The 19,406-nt window shown below is 37.0% G+C and overlaps 1 protein-coding gene across 2 annotated transcripts in view; it reads left to right on the forward strand.

Moving 5' to 3' along the window:
- The window catches only part of LMBRD1 (LMBR1 domain containing 1), a 73,331-nt gene extending 54,277 nt beyond the window's left edge, over positions 1-19,054 (forward strand). Inside the window, exons 14-16 of one of the 2 annotated variants that reach the window (XR_010429404.1) lie at positions 5,178-5,253; positions 12,843-13,004; positions 16,887-16,979. Coding sequence is in view for 1 of the 2 variants with exons in the window: in XM_064650219.1 (XP_064506289.1) it covers positions 5,178-5,253; positions 16,887-16,978; positions 17,136-17,255 (288 nt within the window). In the remaining variant the exon portion in view is untranslated. Of the gene's footprint in view, positions 1-5,177; positions 5,254-12,842; positions 13,005-16,886; positions 16,980-17,135 lie in introns of those variants that run through there. The other variant, XM_064650219.1, reaches the window with a different exon arrangement.
- Positions 19,055-19,406: the final 352 nt, after the last annotated feature.

Here is a 19,406-nt window from a genome sequence, read left to right on the forward strand (position 1 = left end):
GCATATTACACAGCTTAATTTCTAGGTTATCTTCAGACAGTGTGAAACTCCTGAGTTTTGCTTTACTCTTTCTGATAAGACAGTTGCCAGCTTCCACTAGATTTTGTACTGGTATGCTAAGTGACTGCAGTGAGGCTTATTTTTAATGTGTAAGGCTATGTAGAGAATAAAATCAATGTTATCCACAGATGATAGTTTTTATGTGCATGTTTGTGAGGAATGACAAAGATAACTTATTGCAGTAGAAATTCATCAGATTGGAGCAAAGTATGTGCTGATTAATCACACTTAAGACACTTTGGACTGTCCAACTTGATGAAACTCCATGCAGTTCTTGCTCTCTAAAATCTACAGAATTAACCAGTTAAAATTTAGTCTCTGCTTTTGTTATTGCACTTTTGTGTACTTCAAGGTTTTGGTTTAAGTCTTTCATCTTCTGTACCTGAAGACTTGAATTATTGTATTTCATCTTAGTTTGAGTGGCAGGCTGCATATTTATGGGGAAATTCAGTGTTACATATCATAAGAATCTTGAGAGGTTTCATGGACATCTGTCTATTGAGGTCTGATATCCTATAGGTGTAGACTTTGTTAGATCTGGTCTTCAACTGACCAGGTTGTGAACTGGTTGCTTATTCAGGCACAATGAAGTCAAGATCTCCTGGTGTGCTGTTTGGTGTTTGAGTTTCTCAGACAAAATAGTTGAGCCAGAGTAGTTAAAAGAAGGGATTTAAATGAGATTGAAGTAACTGTATGCTGCTTTGAGCATTTGGAATACTTCAGTTAGTTTTCCAGGAGGATGTACCTCTGGGGGAGCACACTACTTTAAAAATTAAAAAAAACCCAAACAAAACACACACTGACCTCCTTTAGCTGCGACTATTTAGTAAATTCTGTGATTTATCACTATCAATTCTTTCGGTTTACATGGTGGATACAGAATATTTGGTACAAAAGGATTACAAGGAGAAATTGAAATTGGAGTAGTGTTTAAACATGCTAGAGATGAGGAATCTGATCAACTTAAATGTGTTGAGTTGATGTGGTAGAATTCACTGCAGGAAATGGAGGATTCAATAAACGCTACTTTCCTACTGTCTTTACATCTCAGTTGTCTGGTAAGGGGCAATTGGTCATCCTCATGTCAATCCAAGCACAGTAATACAATCACTGTAGGGGATTTGAGTGTTTGGTATTTAAGAAGTGTAATGCATTTTATTAGATTTTATGCTAGATATAACTAATACAAAATAAACATGCGTAGGCATCTATAAATTGGCTCAACTTGTCAGAATTAGAGTAGTAGCAGCAAAAAACTAATCTGAAAGTAAATTGAGGAAAACATTTTGCTTATATGGTGAGTTTACATAGAACTCCTGGCATGATTATGTACTATGTATGTAACTTAGAACATCATATATATAGCTGTATCTGTATCAGCTATGAGCTAAAGTGCCTGCAAAAGGCAGTTCAGTTTTTTATACTGTAGAATGATTGTATATCTCCAATTACAGTGCAGAGCCATTGTGGGTGTAAGGGTAGGATGGAAAATTTCATTAAAGGTCCTACCAAACTAGTCTTTAGGCCTTTCAATGACCCAAGAAAGCAATCTTTCATGATAAAGCTGGCAGATAACATGGAACATTGAAGAGAAAAACAAATAATAAAAGCTATAGCTAGCAGTTTGTTTTACTTTATGAATAAAATAAAATGTGCTTATATTGAGGGAGGCAGAAAGATTGACACTAAACACACACTTGCGTGTTACCTGTTTATGACAAGTAGTATCCAAACATAAATATATAGTTTGTAACCAAGAAGGATCAAGAGAATAGAGCACAGCAGTAGGAAGGCTATTGTGTCATTCTTACAGCTATTGACATACAATCCTGGTCAGCAATGCAAGAAGGATTAGCTGAAATGGTTGAGTTAGAGCTATAACTTTCCATTTAAAGGATTAAAATTGTTGTGGGCAAGATAGCCATTCTGGGCCTTCAGCTTCTTATGTTTTATTTCAAAGAGCTGTGCTTAAAGTACATACTACAACTTGAGTAGAAACTGCTTTTATTGTTAAAATAATGCAAGGCATAAAGAATATGCTGGTAAACTACATCTGGACTTCCCTGGCATACCAAATTATCTACTTGTTATGTCTTCAGACAACATCCTCTCAAAGAGTCTTTCAGAATGTACCAGACACATTTTCTGTCTGACTACCCTGACAACTGCATGTCAGATTTTTATATTTAGAAACAAGGAGAGATGGTGTCTGGGAATGAAGAGGAGCAACAGACTTTTCTGTGGATGTTAGCAATGAAGAGGTTCCTAACAGTTATAAATTGATGATTATGGATGTAGGAGTATCCAGAAACATACACAGGAGCAGGGCAAGTGACCTATACATGGCAGGCTTCCTGATGCTGAGCTGTATGCACCAGTTCACTTGGACAGTCTAGGTTTTCATTGTGCTCACACACCACTGTCAAGTTCATCATTTAAAGTAACACCACTGGTAACCAGCACTGTGTAAAAAAACAAGCAAAAAATGAGGATTATTCCAAGTCAGCTTAGTGGATAGGTGGGCTGATAAACATGTGTATTACAATCTGGTGGCTCACAGAAAGACAGTGTGTAAGAGTACTTCTCCCTTTGCTTTGCTCTACAGTAATTCCCAATCTGTTAACCCGTTAAACTAATTTGTAACCAAAATCTATAGTAATGCATTAGACAGGTTAAATTCCTGTTTAAATTTTGAACTGTTTCCTTTGGAGACTTTTACTCTTGACAAGAACTTTTAATTTGGAAGTGCTGGTGGTTTTTCCTTTTAACTGAGTATGTATAGAAAAGTGGAGCTCTTATGAGCCAATTAACATTAGCGAGACCTGGGCTGCTAGCTTTATCAATATTTTGACCACCAGTGTGTTCAAAGCATGTGACCCCAGTTCATCAAAAGTGTTTTCAGCTATGCTGTCTGTAGGAAACTTTTGAAAGTTTCCTTTGGATATAGTGGTCTTACCAACTGAGTCCCTGTGTAGAGCTTTTGTCAACTTTCATAGCTCTTCAAACACCCAGGATAGCTTGGGTTCACCTCTTAAGACAATTTGTAACATCTGCTAATCAGCCATGAGTCTCTTCATAACCTTTCACAGAGTTCTATCCACATCCAGGCCACCTTCTCAGCTTTCTAGTGAAATCACAATTTTGCCCATACTCAAGTATAATTGCTATTTCCGTTCAGCTAGGTCAAAGGTTATTTTGCATTTGTCTGAAAGAAAGACCATTGCTTGCTGATGTTTGTACCTAGTGGACCTTTAGGATTTGACTGACACAGAGAGGAATTAAAAGGCCAGCATATGCTGTGAGTGACACTGATACCTTTGCTGCTCTGGTCCTTAACCAGGGAACAGTCACTTTCCTTCCTCAGCCATCACATAGATAATTTGTAGGAGTGGACCTAAACTGCAGGACCCCGAGTGTCTCTGTCAGCAGTAGGAATCCAGAAGTATCTCTTAGATGGCCAAGTGTGCAAACAGGTCTTTTCAATTTCTTGATCCTGAATATAAAGCAGGAGCAAATTATGTTGGTGTTACAGGCTGTAACCTAACCCGTTTATATGATAGCTTGCTATTTTCTTAAGTATTCAAAATGTGTCACCTCTTACAGCACACATGCTTGAGTGCTGTACTTGGTTTTGTCTCTTGCTTGTCCTTGATGCCTCCAGTTTTCAGCCTTGGACTAGGTGGGATAACAGAACACTAGAGTTCTCCTCCAGCAATACTTGTGCTAAAAAGTCTTAAATTGCAGGAGTGTTCATGGAGAACAACACTGATATAAGACCTAGAAAAAAGCATAGATGTTATCAAAGAAAGCCCATAGGTTGTATTTGAAAAACCCTACTATTAAAATACTAAAGTGAATAAAGATAAGGAAGGTGAAATTTTTGAAATGACCCTGTTGTGATTGATTGATCTATGGGTTTTGTATGCCCTGTGTAATTGTATGAGGTACAATGCTGTCCTTTGAAAGAAGCACTCTCTGAGCAGTGTAAGCTGTAATGGTGACAGCCAGCTGGAATACATCCCAGAGATGGGCCACTACTAAATGTACACTGAATAACTGAAGTTTCATGTCTTCTGTTCTTTTCCTATTGTTTCTATCCATTGTCCTCCTACTTTTGGTTCCACTGATTCCTGTGACTAATCATACTCCTTTGGATCCATATTTTTTGAGGCAGTAGTGGTCTCCACACTTCTTTGTCTTTGCATGAATCAAAATTAACTGGACATATAAACTGTTGCTATCCTAAAGGATCCTTTAGGATAGACACTTGGTTGTTTCTCTTGAATGTTCACAGTGAAGGCTGTATTTGCTTAATATTGATAAACTTTCTCAGTTAAGCTGTCAGAGAGACAGTTTTCTGTACCAGCTTGTACTGATTGCTGGTATGTTTTAAGGAATATTTTCTTCAGTCTGAAGGAGAAAAGGTGTTGACCATTACTGATTTCTGTAGAGGGCTTTCTGTTTAGGAAATCATGAAGGTGAAAGTAGGTATGAGACCCTTTAAAGTGAATTAATGTATGAAGAAATCAGTGGAGTGCAAAGGACTCTGCTAAAATTATTCACCCTTTCAAAAATGTGGTACATAAAGAGTTCATGTCAGTCTCTGAAAGGATTGGGTTTCCAAAGATTTGGGCCACTTAAGCAGGCACATTTGGGTTCTAAATTGTTAACTTCGGTGTAATTTGTCTTTTTCCATTCTGGCTGTCTAGATGTGTTGGATATTACCATCTGGCCTTTAGGCCGGAAGAGAATTGCATTCGGTATCATTATGGAAGCCTAATATTTTCATAGTGTTTTTAGCACCAAAGTTGAGTTTCAGATTGCTTTTATGGACAGTTAAAAGGTTTAATTTCAGAGATGAAATTTGATTTTTGTGTCTTCAAAAAGAACACAAGCTATATTTTTTTAAAATGAAAGGGTACTTAAAAATGTTCATGTTTTACCATTTACAGCTTACTCTGCATATACTGTTCAAAAAACAATCTGTTTAAATATTGTGAGAGTTTTGTCGACGCAGTTTTGATAAAATTAAAAACTTATTTGGAAATGTATTTGGTTTGGAGACTGTCATTGGATGAACATTGCTGATAGACTAATTTTCCATATTTATAATGCAGAGTAATCAGACAATTGATGGCCAGCCAAGGAATGTGACATTTGTATCTAAAGACTGCGATGCAGATGCACCTGAAGGTGAGTTAAATATATTTATTTCTTATATTTCTAATGTGATAGGTGTGTGGTTGTTTGTAATAAGCAACTCAATCGCTCTCTTCATGGCTTTTATTTGCTTTGGTCTAATATATAATAATATATAATAATAAGCTATGATATGTAGCTAAGACCAAAAAATAGCTTCCTTAAAGCTTACTTGACTCATTTGAAGAAATGACCATTTTTAGTAGAACCTTTGGCCAACAAAGCATTCCACTTCGCTTTAAAATGTCTCATTTGCTTTAATGTGTATGTACAAGATGTTGAAAATAAATCCCAGCTGGTGAATAGCTTAGCATGGGAAGTGTCACTTCAGTGTATATGTTTACCATAGAAATGTCCAGACAAGTATTCTATTAAATTTCTCAATGTACTCAGGAAAACTAAGATCTGAATTAGTGGAACTGGAAATTCTTAGTGGAACTTTACAGATAAGAGTTATGAAATTTTGATAAATAGGTAAACATGGGCTCTTCCATGAGCAACACTACCAGTGGAACTAGACCTCTTAAATTATTTTCGTGTAATCCTCTTAATTATTGTTCATTATAATATCAAGTATAACTCTTGCTCATTTGTGTTATTAACCATCCCTTTTTGAGCTTTGGGCAGAAGATATATTATGGATATTCTAGAGCTGTGAGTAGTGACTATCAAGCAGATAGGTAATTCTGAAGTGTTCCTTGACTTTCCATCTATGCAGGTCTTAATGTTGATATTTTTATTTGTTTTTAGAGATACTAGTAACATTTTATTTGGTATTTATTTGTCTTTGAAACTTGAGTAAAGGTGTGAATGAATTTTAGCCTGGTTTCATTAAAAAAAATACAAACTAATTGAAATCATACTGGATTAGTTTTTTGCAGTGTTACGTTTCACCTTCTTTTCCCTCTGTATGTGGACAGTTTTTTCACAATTTGAAACAGCTTGAATTGCACCAGCCATTGCAATACTGATACTGTTCTTTAAGGTCACAATCAATTATATTGATTGCTTTGATCTCAGCAAAAGATTTATGGCCTTCAGAATGGTCCAGATCTTTTCAGACCCAAGCTTTCAATTGTTCTTACTCTGGCAAACTTTCAACTCCTCTGTATGAAGAGCAGTTGTATTATGTGTGCATTTATATACTTACAAAATGTTTGATAATGTTTGTTAATTGATAGAAAAGGTAAAGTTGTCCTATATTCTCCTCTTATTATCAGTATTCTGTAACTCCTGGGTTTTGACTGCTTCTAGAAGATCTTAACAGCTCCTCAGGTTTTTTCCTACTTGTTATTGGACAAGATTTTGTACTAGTGGAGATAACTGGACCATTAGTTCTTTGTTTGTAATCTGTTAGGCCATGGTCTCCTTTGCAAGGTGATTCCCTTGTATTTACAATATCTTCAAATTGAGTATGTATGTGTTAGTCTTATTCCTGGTGGTTCCATAGCATTTCCCAAGGGGAATGAATTTGTCTCCTGTCTTCCCTCATACTTAAATCATTCATCCATTTTTTTGATTGCTAGCTTTAGACTTAATGCAGTGTCAAGTGTTTTTCTATTTTGACAAATATAGTTGTTCAACTCACATTTAGGCTGCTGTATCTTTGTGATTAAAATAGAAACTTCTATTTTTGGCAGAATTTAGAAGAACAACATCTGTCGTTGTCTTTCAAAATGAGATCACTTTGACCAAGTTGTATAGGTTTTTATTTCTTGTGAACAGCTTCTTGACTTGGCTACTATTTGCTGGGAGAATATACTCAGTGGCATTGATAAAGCTCATTGGTCTTGACTTTTGTGAGAGAAATTAAAATAGTCTGATTTCCTCACATTTTGCTGCTTAATTATTTCAGTCCAACCCCAGTTCCTTATAAACATATGAAATTGCACCCATACTTGATTTTTTGAATACTTCTAATACTTTGATTTTCTTTCCTAATTTACTTTAACTAAGGGAGACAATATAGCTGATGCTTAAAACTAGTCTTCTGTTGTGCTGAATACAAGAGTTGGTCTGTGTAAATGTGCTTTGGTTTGTCATCATTAACGTGCTGTTGCAGTGGGAATCTTTGAGTCACATTCCCCCTTCTTTATAGGAAAGAGGTGGAGAAGGTGTTGATATGCTGTCCTGTGCTAACTTAGTGTAAGTAGAAGATGGATGGGTATTTCTTAAATGTGAACCTTAATGCAATGAAAAGGCTATAGTGGAGTTGTATTAACTGCAGATGATGGTCAGGCCACTCGAATGTTTTTATAAATGAAAGAAAACTTTATTTTGTAATACTAAAAAAAAGTTGCATTAGTGAAGACACTTTATTCACTGTTTCATCCAGTCAGTTTTATAAAGTGGAAATGTAGTGGTTGCCTTGAAGTACCTGCCGTTTGTAATACCTAGGAACAAAACTAATGAAAATAACTGTTTTAGATGCTACTCTTTTCTGTGATCAGACAGTATCCTGGCAAGTGAAACTTATTTCAGAGGTAGAAACTAGACTTCTTAATACAGTTTTCCTTGTTTTTAAGGATATTAGACATGGGCAAAAATAGACGCAAATAACTTTAAGATAAAGGTGTTGGGCAAGCACTTGCAGTTTGAATTGCCTTCTGGTTTATGTAAACCATCGAACTGGAACTAAATGCAAATATTGATTTGTCTTCTCTGCACTTTATTTTGTTCCATTTAAACTGAGTTAATTCTAACAGGTGTTTTTCCTTAAACATGAAACAAACTTTATTTTCTGTGCTGATAGATAAGCTTATAGCAATCTACTGTGTTATCGAATACTCAGATGCTGTAGATATGATCTCTACTTGCTGTTACTAAGTAGATTTTTTTTTTTCCTGTCTAAGGTGGTAGAATAGACCTGATCTTCTTGTAACAGCTAATGCTCTCAAAAATTTTGATGTCATTAAAACTTTAGTATTTAATGGGCAGTGTTTCCTACAGATTTGTTTCAAACTAGTGTCTGGCTTGGTCAAAAGGACAATTACACGTCCTAGGGAAACTTAAGGCAGTTAAAATGCCATCTTATAAAAATGTACTCTCAAATATTTATAGCTAGATACATAATTTGTACTGTTTACCATTATATTATCTGCTTTCATGCAGCAAAACTCATCTTTACTCCTGATATGCAGGAGGTGAATCTGTTTTATACTCAATGCCAAAGTCTATAGTAGCATAACTGCATGAAACAGAACAGAAGCAAAAAAATAATAGGGTAGGGTGCATATTACAACTCAAAGTATCTTTTTTTTAAGTTATATTTAAACATCTTGTGCAAGTGTTGTGTTCTGGTTAAATTAGACTTTTTAAAAGCTTTTTAAGTAGTCTTTTGGAGCAGCAAATATAATAAATTTGTTATAGGCAAGACATTAATTTTCAGTGTTTGATACAGTTGGGCAAATATCTCCTTTGATTGTTGTTTTCAAGGCCTAATGCCAGATGAACTGTTGGGCCCACAGTTCAGTTGAGCATAAGGTCAAACAAAGGAGTTCAGTTATTTGATTAAGACTCTTTCACCTGGAGTAATGCACTGAAAACTTGGTATAGGTTTGGCTAAACAAGTTAATGAGATTAATGTAAATGAGCAATGACTCAGCTGCAAGGCTATATAAAAGACTTTTCCCAACCTTAGTTATGATATCTGATAAACACTCTCTACCTCTTTCTAGACAAAAACAGCCCCCTAAATTATTTTTTTTTTTAAGCATCATGCACTTTAAATGCACAACATGCTATGAATCCCCCTTGGATTCTCTCACTTGTTTCACTGGGGAAATGAGCCTTACCCAAGGCCTGCTAAATGCGTGGTACAGTCTGTCTGCTGGGCCTTTTTCACAGACCTGCACTGACTTGGAGCTAAATGTCAAGTGGGAAAGAAGAAAGATTATCTCAGTTTCTGAGGCTTTGAACTGAGAAGGTCTTACTGAGTTAACTAGATCTGCGCCTTTTTCCAAGACACTTTTGTTAGCTAGAAGTCAAGAAGTTCAGAATCTCAGGCTTTATTTTAGTGAGAATAAAGATTAGATGTAGACATTAGTCAAGCTGAAAAGGAGCCCCAAAGACAAGTGCCAAAACAGGAGCATATTCTTTGTTTCTCCTTTAGAGAAATCAGGAGACATGCAAAGGGAAACTAAAAGCAAATTACTCAGAACCTTCAGTATTTTGTAATTTTGTATGAAGAGCTGTTTGACTATAAGTTACCACTTGCAAATTGTTGTTTTAAATTAATTAATTTGCACAATTACAAAATGTTTCACATAAAGCCTAAATGATGATTTTAGTGAGGACTCTGTCCAGTTTCTTTTTACTTTAGTGAATGACCTTAGTAGTACTTTGCCCTGAATCTCTATGTCTCAGTTTAAAGAGACTGGAATGTTTGCTAAGGAGGATGAGTTGAGATGGACCAAACTCCTCTCTCTCAGCAATTGTAAATCCAAAACTAAGAGGCTCCAATCGAGGAAGTATGGAAAAAAGAAAGAAATAACAACCCGTTATTAAAAGATATATGTATGTTGGCAAAGACAGTAACAGAACACAAAAAAAAACAACTCGACAATAGTCCTGTACCCAACCCAAAAGTCCCCTTCAAAAAAAAAGAAAACAGTCTGAGTACTTCTCTGTCCTTCAGCGCGGTTCTGATCACGGTCGGCAGGGGGCGCTGTTGGATCACTGGAGGTGCAGAGCCTGCAGTGCTCTGTGGTGGCCTGCAGGGGGCGCTGTTGGGCTCTGGCGGTCACCGCGCGGGGTCTTGGATCACGGGAGAAGTTGGAGTGGGGCCTTCTCCCACCAAGAGGGGGAAGGGAATAGAGGGAAAGAAGGGCAGTCTGCTTCCCACAGAACGCACCGCTGTCCTTGGCTGGTGGTGCTCAAGGCTCCTCTTTTTCTCCCAACGAGCACAAACTCTCCAATGAAATCACAGCAGGTTCAGGCTAGAGGCAAGGGCAGCGTGCAAGCAAGATGAAGCAAGTGGTCAGAAATGACCAGGTTGAGAGCAAGAAAACCGGCCTCAAAGCTTTTCCAAATGCACAAACAGACTCCCCGTCTCTGTTAGAGTAGAGAGAACCACACTGTTCTCCCACTTTGTGTGGAGGGTGGCAGAAAAGAAAAACTCCTCCCCCTCACTGTAGCCTCAGATGGGCCATTAGCTGGGAATGCAGTTCTGCCAGCCAGCTCCTTTGTAAAGCTAATTGCCCCCCTTCCCCCTCCCCGTTCAAACTCCCTCTTCTTAGAGTGGGGCAGGGGAAGGAAAAAATTCCTGGTTGGATTTCTTAGAGCAAGTAAAGCTATGACACTCTACTTATGCGTAACACTGTTGAAGTCCTCTATAACCATAAGTACTCAGTATAAATAAGCACAGTGGTGCAGGTCTGACCACAGAAAGCCCTGTTTGGCAGCTGTAAATAGCACGAGCAGCTAAGAGTGCCATAAATACCTTTTTGCAGTGCGCTGTTCATTGACACGCAGTTGTAGATACATCAAGTCTTGCAATTTTTTGTGCACCCCACCACCATGGACAGATACGAACTACCCCTCTTCTCCCTCCAAGTAATCATAACTGGAGAGAGATGAGGCTGCATTTTCTAAATACTATGAAATGTTAAATGGCAGTAAAGTAATTGCACAGTTTCTTCTTGGATCTACATGCTACTTCTGTTTCCTGTTGGATTTAAGCCCAACAGTCAAGTGAAATGCTCTGATTTTATCAGTACTTTGGAATAAGAATTGAAGCTCCTTGTAAAGGATTGAGGGGTATACATCCATTCTTAAAAGCAAGTAATGAACCCTTTGAGTAAGAAACCTACCAACACTATCTACAAAATGGCCTTTTAAATAAAGGCAGTTCTCTTAACAAAAGAAGGCGTAATATTTGGCCTCTAAGTAGCAATTCCACCACATCTTTTAATCACTGAGAAACATTAATTGCAGCATGTATTGGAAATATTTTCTGTGGCTGGATGAATGACACTGGACTGGGCTAATCCTTTCTGAACCGTGAGGGAGAAACCTGACTGGATTACAGCCACGTGTATCCTAAATTGTGTCTAAAGAAGACAGGAATAAAGCTGTTGTTTTCAGAGCATCACTGATGAAAAAAATCACAAATTCACATCCAGCTTCTTATTTAAAAGAACTTGGCATCAGGTCTTTTGACTCTTTAATCAAGATCATAACTGGTTTTCTTCTCCAGAGAATAAAGACGGCATTCCAGCATGGGAGGTTGCTCTGCTTCGTTAAATGTTTCTTTGAGTGTCAGCTGCCTGTAAATACTTCTGTCTGCAGACAGAATATGAGGTACTCTGTAAGGATATAAAGAGGTCAAGATAATTCTTTTAAAGTATCTTCTTTCTTCCCGTGTTCCAAGTTCTTTTCATGTAGCATTCTCTCAGGATGGGAAAAACAAGGAATCCTTCTTTCCACAGGACACATCATTCTTTAAGTAATCAGATGAAGACAGTAGAAACGATATGACAAAATTAGTTAACCTTGAAGGTCAAGTGGTGTACTGTAGTTTCAAGTCTGAACTAGTGAAAGTTTAAGCTTGTGCCAAGTTGATACTCCAAAATGCTATAGATAGCTAATGGAAAAGGTTTTGATTAGTATCGAAATGATAGGTTATGCTGTCCACTGCTTGCTTTCTGGAATTTTGCGTCCATGTTCATCCCTAGGGTATTGACTTTGATGCTTGTCACTAGCTAGGTCTTTAAAACAAGACTAATTTGCCTTTAGTTACTGAAAGGAGACTCAAGAAATGCATCTTGCAGAAGTTCAAATTTAAGTTAGCACTTTAAAGGCAAGAAGTAGCAATTATGGCTTGTGTTTAAACACATCTGGCCACTGTTGTAATTAACCTAAATTGTACACAGTGTTTCAAAAGGTGTCTAGTTTCAACAAAAACACTGAGAACACTTTTCTTCACCAGGCTGATCTAGGGGTTTATTGCTTCTCTGTAGAAAATGGGTATTATCTCATTGGAATTAACATGGCTTCAGATCTTAGTTATTGGCTAGTGCTGTACCTTTGCACTATACACATGGCCTTGTAGAATTAGTATTTTCTTCACTTGGAGGTATTTAATAAACATTAAAGTCCAATTTATCCTTTAAAATTATGAAAAATGAGATTAACAGGTTTAGCTCTTTAAATCTCATTAAATGGTTTTCACCTAGTCTGTTAATACATGCAAATCTTGGCACTCTCACAGAATCTCTGTAAAGAAACTGAAATAGAAGCCTTATAGCTGGGTGCAGTTTTGCATTATAATGCCATAACTGTGCAAAGATGAACTCCAAATTTAAAATGGCCAAAAGAGGACTGATGGGCTCTCTGAGTGTATAGAGGGAAGTGGTGAAAACTCTTGTTACGTTTAGGTAAAGCTTGTTTGTGCTTCGTTGATTCTAAGATCCAGAACCCTCTTTCTGCAACTAAATCTTGCATTCATACAAGAATGCGAATCCTGTTCGTAGAAGTCACTTTGTTTAAATCTGACTGTTGGAAAAAATAGTTATGTGACCCAGATTGCTCAGTAGGACATGGTTCTTGTTATTTAGCATTCAGAAACTTTTTTCTTTTTTCAGCACAAAATCTTGGAGAATCTTACTGGAAGCCTCCTTATGCTATAAAGCCCTGCTAGCCCTGATGGGACTTGCGAATTCTCAAACCATTTAATGTAAACATTCATAATGTGTAATTATCATCAAGAAGTTGTGTGGCTGCTGCAATTGTTCATGTAGTGTAAAGTAAGTGCAAATAGCTGCTGGTTATCTAGGCTTGTAACCTTTGTTACAAAATCAGATCTGAGTATTTGTTATAAAACCAGATTATTTACATTGATTACATCACTTTTCTGTCTGTCTAGTTTTATATCAGGTTGTGCTTGATTTGCAAATACACCATGTGAAGTCTCATACACAAATTACCTGCAGCTTGAAGTGCTGAAAAAAGCAGAGTTTGCCTTCTAAATAATAGCTTGTCCCAAATAGCTTTTCCAGGCTCCTCATTACTCCTGTCTTCCAAGTTCCTGGCTTCTCCTTAGCCTGCTAAATCTTTTCCTTTGTCAGGATTAGATTCCAAACCTACTGAGCAGCTTTTGTTGAATAAGGTAGCTTTTTGGACTAGGCTTTATCCACTTAGACTTTTGGTCTCTACAGGGTCTGTTTTAGGTGCCATCTCACTACCACTTCCAGCTGAGCAAAGAAAGCCCACACCAAAGCCAAACAATTGGGAATTAACATCAGGCAGTTTTTTGTGCGGGTATGTTAGACATAGCTATCTACAGTCTTTTAAGATCTATGAACTGTTGTTTAACATCTGAGTGGTTTGATACTCATGCTTCTAGTGTACTGTAGTGCTTCAAAGTGCTGTCAGCTTGAAATGTTGGAAGCTTAGTGATTCACAACTCTTTGTGGGCAGCTGTTGTAGCTACATACAACCAGTTGGGAGATATTTTCAGATCTTGCTATATGTGAGTAGTGTGTTTTCCCATATACTTTCCAGTCTGAAAAGAGATCAAAGATGTAAATCTGTTGCAAAATTAACCTTGAAGCAAGTGATTTTGAACTCCTTAAGACTTGCATTATTGTGAAAACTGAGTGATGAACTGAAGATTTAAGCAATTTCTGGGAGAAGTTAGCTAAGGGAAAGATCACTGGTATAGGATGCCACAACCCAAAAATTGTAAAAGCTTTGTATGGGAGATTAATTTTAACTTGTGAAACCAGTGAAGTAGCAGCAGCAGAGGAGCAGGACTGTGAAGTGCAAAAGCAGGCTCAACAGATGAATGAGGTTACTGTTACTTTTGTGTGTATGTATATATCTCACAGCAGAGAAGAATGTGAAGTGGGGATGTGCTCAAATAGAATATGCAAGAAACCACTGTTGTAGAAACTGCTGAGTAAGAGATACTAAAAAACAAAGTCATTTTTCCCTGTTTAGTCAACAAGAAAACAAAGAAATACTGTATTTGTGGCTGAGGCAGCTGTTGCTGCTATTCCATGAATCTGTTTCCAGAGAAAGCTGTGGAAATAATACGTGAAGTAGAATCATTAACATAAACTTCTGTGGACACTGGAAGTCCTTGAGTGACCATAACACTGACATATTGATAAAGATATGTTGAGATCATAGGTACAAGACAAAAAGGGAAACTTGAAATTACAAAACTTTTTATATACTTGCTAGTATCTGAAGGCTGCTGAAGCTTGCTTTGTCTGGTCCATCTCAACAATTTGGTCTGTGACCAAAGCCATTCCTAGAAACTGTAAGAGGCAGCTGCTTTTTGCAACATAGCTTTTAAGTAATTCACAGCAAGAGCTGTATGAAATAAGTGTTCTTGGATACCTGAAGCCATGTCTTCAATACATTTAGGATTTGGAATATGCAGTGCTTTTATGTTTTAGCAGCTTTTACCTGCAGTAAAGATGCAGGTTTTCTTTTGGCAGTAGTTTTGAGTGTATTTTAGGCAAAACTAGTTTCTGCTTGAATTTGGGTATGTAAACTTCATCTATCTGTGGATGACATTCTCACTGTGGGTTTTCCATCCAAAATGCCATTGTCAGTTAGATCTGTGTTGTCTCTACATCTACATTTGTGTAATGATTTCAGGCACACACAGGACCTTAAGAGACAGTCTGGTCCAACACCCCAGCAGGGTCAAGGAGAGCAGTTTGCTCAGGTCCATCCAGCTGCGAATGTTTCCACAGACAGCCGCTTCAGTGTTTACCCATGCCAATGGTGAACCTTCTCCTGTTATGTAGTTGTATCTGGTCAACCCCCAGCCTGCAGTATTACATGGTGTCTCTTTGTTCCAAGCACAGGGCTTCTGTCTCTGTTAAACTTTGAGGACTGTTTCAAAGGACTTGAAAAATAGATCTCTCCTAAATATGGTCATCTGGTGTGTTGGTTCTCTGCTCTCCTCCCAGTTTGATCTGTGGATTTACAGGGGATATTATGTCTTTCATTGTCTAGTTGATAAACTGAGTCATCAATGGACTGAAAACAAAAACAGTTGACTCTTCAGGTAGTAATGACTGTTAGTACTTCTCATTCTTTGTTTAAAACATTGTTTTATATCTTGAATCTTGGCTTTGTGCCTTGGTCAGCACTACATAATATGCTGTATTTTTAAAGTGATGGCAGTAATCTGTTGGAGGCTTAGTAACTTTCCATGTATATTTCTGTTCCACATGATCAAGATGTGCCAGTAATATTCTCACTGATCATTCTGGATAACAAGTAGTTATCCTAATTCAGATTGTTCATTATAACTTATGCTAAATTGGGTCATACAGAGGAATAAATTGATTAAGAATGTTGTGTTATGTCAACCAATTTAGTAATATATTAGTTCAGAAATAATAGGTAAAAATTAGTTAGCTGCTCTTGTGACACATTACATAGAAATGTTTTCTTAAGGTTAAACTATTCTAAAATATTTACCGTCATCTACTTAATCCAGTTACGGTGAAGAGTTATCTGAAAGTCTTTTAGCTGTTTTTAATTCAGGTAACCAGCTGGAGAGCTGCAGATGGTATTGACAATACTATCTGCAGTTATGAAGCATCTCTACTTTGCCTGCATTTCTTACTTAGATGGCTGCTGAAAGGTAAACTCTATAACTATATAAGCAGCCTATCGCTCAGAAGTTTAGAAGACAGGAAGTTCTGTACTTCAACTGTACCTGGGGAATATTTCCAAACCTGTGGTCCAAACTGAGGGAAGAACAGGCAATTTGTGTGGCTTACTTTCTCTAGTGTTCAAGTTGTTTAGACACGAATTCCTGCTCTGAAATGGGCTTTAAGTGGGGTTTGAAGCATAATAAGTGAAGAAAAAAATTGTGTTATACCTTAGCATAAACTCAGTGCACTCCTTGCACTGGAGAGGTTCAACTGGCTCGTGTGTCCTGCTGGCCACCCTGACCTGATCTCTCAAATGTCCCAGGTTCAGTGTCCTATGCAAACCTTTATGCTCCCTGTTTGCAGTGCTGAAAATGCCTTGGCAATTTGATTCTTAATTTTGTTAGAATCTGCCTCTTAAAAAGGAAAAATGCAACCACATCAAAAAATACATGTTAGAGGAGTAAGGTTTAACCATGTTTTTAGGTCTTAGGTACAAATAAGTCCTCTGCTATCTGGATTGCAAAAGTCTCAGTACATATTGGGGTTTTTTGGCCTACGTCACTCAACATTGTAGTTGACATTGATTTACAAAACTTATGCAGTCCTAGTAGAGACACCTTTTTTTCAGAGTCCTGAAATGTATGTTTAATCCAAAATCTGCTTTGTATCTCTTTATGGCTATGATTTATTTAAAATGGGAAGTGAGTTCCATTTGGACAGATTCTAGTTAATAATTGACACATCTACAGGAGAAATTGTACCCAGTGGTAAGGGGGTTACCTGTGTAACTTGTAATTTAATGTTACCTGTCACAGTCACTCTTTGTAACAACAAATGTTGGTCTTGTATACCTTCGTGGGAGAGTCAATGAGATTTAATGAGTGTAATTGTTCTGCAGATCTGAATACTCTCTAAAACTGCTAAATTATTATCCTATTATATTTGGGTTAACTGATTTTTTTTTTTCTGTTCTATGTTAATCAGTACTGTTTCCTTTCATTTTAGATCAGTGTATTGTCACTCGAACGTACCTCTTTCTTCATAAGTTTTGGTTCTTCAGTGCTGCCTATTACTTTGGGAACTGGGCATTCATTGCAGTAAGTACTTTTAGAGATCACTAAATCAAGTTGGATAATTTACAGTAGTTGTCATTGCATCATTTGCATCACCACCATGCTACTTTGTTTTACGTATATTGCCCTTCTGTTCCCCTTAATTGAATTAACAGGAACTTTTACTGCTTAAAATTTGCAGGTCTTTTTAATTGGATTAATTGTTTCATGCTGCAAAGGCAAGAAATCAGTCATTGAAGGTGAAGTGGATGATGATGATTCAGACATGAGTGATGATGAACTGTCTGTTTATTACCATTGATATCCTTTTGCCTTCAAGATGAAAAAAGTGTAATTTAAAGTTGTGTTGAAAGTCATCCCCATGTGGAATTTGTATCCAAATAAGCATCCTTGCACCTGTAAAGATAGAAGAAATAACTGTAATCACTTAAAGAGGTAAAAACCTGGATATCACTTTTTGAGTATCTCTGTTAAATGAGAATGAATATTGAAGCTGAGTTTGAATAATATATAAAAATATTGTTTTATGATTAAACATGTATGTAAATTTCTGATGTATAATTTGATGAACTGTTGTAACTATTTCATAATTCATTATGCTTTTCTGTTAACTTAAGTTTTCTTAAAATACTTTCACGCTCAACATGTAGGACTTTTTTATTCATAAATAAACTAGCTAAAATCCTGCAAAACAGTGCAAATATTGCTGGAAATATTTGGATGAGATTTATACTTTCCGAAGGGTTTGACTTTTGCATTAGTTTTGCTGGCATTTCTGGGATATCCATACAAAACTATAGCTAATAAGAGACTGTTCTCTAAAGTATGCCAAAAACATTCACTTAGGTGGTGAGTTCCCAGTCCATGAAAAATAAGTAATTTTCATACTATTATCCCCACTGAGTTACCATCAGGATCCTCGGGTAACTATGAGGTGGCTTTTACTCTATCAGAGGAAATCATTAGTGTAAATTACAATATTCAGCACTGTTTTAGCACAGTTCAGCTCTGAAACTGCCAGGTGCCTGATTTAGTCATAACTAATGGAATAATTGAGATGCAATTAATTTTTAACATATTTTTCTCTTTAATGCAAATTGTCTAGTTTGAAGTTTTCTCTCAGTATTTAATGTAAATGTTGTCAACTTGTTTACAAGCCAATATGTTTATATAAACACAGTTCATAAATATTTTTGTCATTCCTGTTGTCTTTGTAAAGTAATCCTATTTTAGCTATATAGTTACTGAGCTATATTTCTAAGGCTGGAAAAAATCTTCAGATATCCTTTCACAGACTCAGAAAGAGACAATGATTACAAATACAGGGTTTTAAGCTTCTAGTGCTGCCTGAGGGACACTATAGTCCATGCAAGCCCATGGAAATGTAACTTACGTAGTCTTTTTACAAGACTAATTGTTAAATAGCTATTAAAATGTGGGGGAATTATTATGTCCTGTTTGCATGTTTGCAAACACTAAAGTTATTTCAAGAACAGTCTGCCTCTTCCTGCAGTATTTCAGAACAGCAGGGTCTCGGGAACTTCTGAATTTTAATTTAACTTCAGTATTTGAGGAAGTCTTAGGTGAGTTGCTTAGTTAATGCATGAACACAGGGAACTATGTTTGGACTTTTATAGGAAGAAACAAAACTGAAGTCTTTGAACAAGCCTTCTGTGCCATCTACTCCAATAGCATAAATGTTGGTGGCAACCTGGAAGAATGTCTGTGGGTTATCATGAGCTACAAATATGCAGTCAGGTCTGTTCAACTAATACCAATCAATCAATTTGCTGCCAATGAGACATTTGAAAAGACACAAATGTATTCAAACAGTGACAGTAGGTACTGGAATTTGACTAGTCAGTCTGAGCTCCCTTTGACTGGAATTAGCTGAATACTATTTAAACATGACCATTGGTGAAACTTTCAGGGAATTATTTAAAAGAAGTTCAAGTAACTCAAACAAAAGGTGGAACCTGATTTTGGCTGTCTGGAAGCTGCATCCAAAAGGTAGCAGGAAGTTGGAGCATACTTATTTGTGAATGCCCTGATGGAAAACTTACATGAGCTAATTTAAATAAAGGTAGCTGTTCAGATGTCCTCCTTTCTTTGTGGGTTTTGTTAATTTTTCATCTTCAGCTTTAACCTGTGGTAATTATCACTTCCTTCTTTGCCTGTATCATGTACAGATTTGTTTGTAACACCCAGTTTTGCAGAGTTATATCCATTCTACCTTGACTTCTCACTGGGAGATAGCTGCTCATCTGGACAAGATTGGCAGGAAGGTGTTGGTTTTGTACTGTGTAGCTGCTTCATGTTGTACGCGGCCTTAGAGGGTCACAGGTCAAGACGCCCGGTCATTGCCTAGGCATATGTTGCTGTAAGTGTCTCCTGTTTCTTGGATTTCATTAATTTCCAGGTTCTTCACAATCCAGTTCTGTTTCCTGTCGAA

This window comes from Pseudopipra pipra, chromosome 3 (genome assembly GCF_036250125.1).
Source record: "Pseudopipra pipra isolate bDixPip1 chromosome 3, bDixPip1.hap1, whole genome shotgun sequence".
NCBI lineage: Eukaryota > Metazoa > Chordata > Aves > Passeriformes > Pipridae > Pseudopipra > Pseudopipra pipra.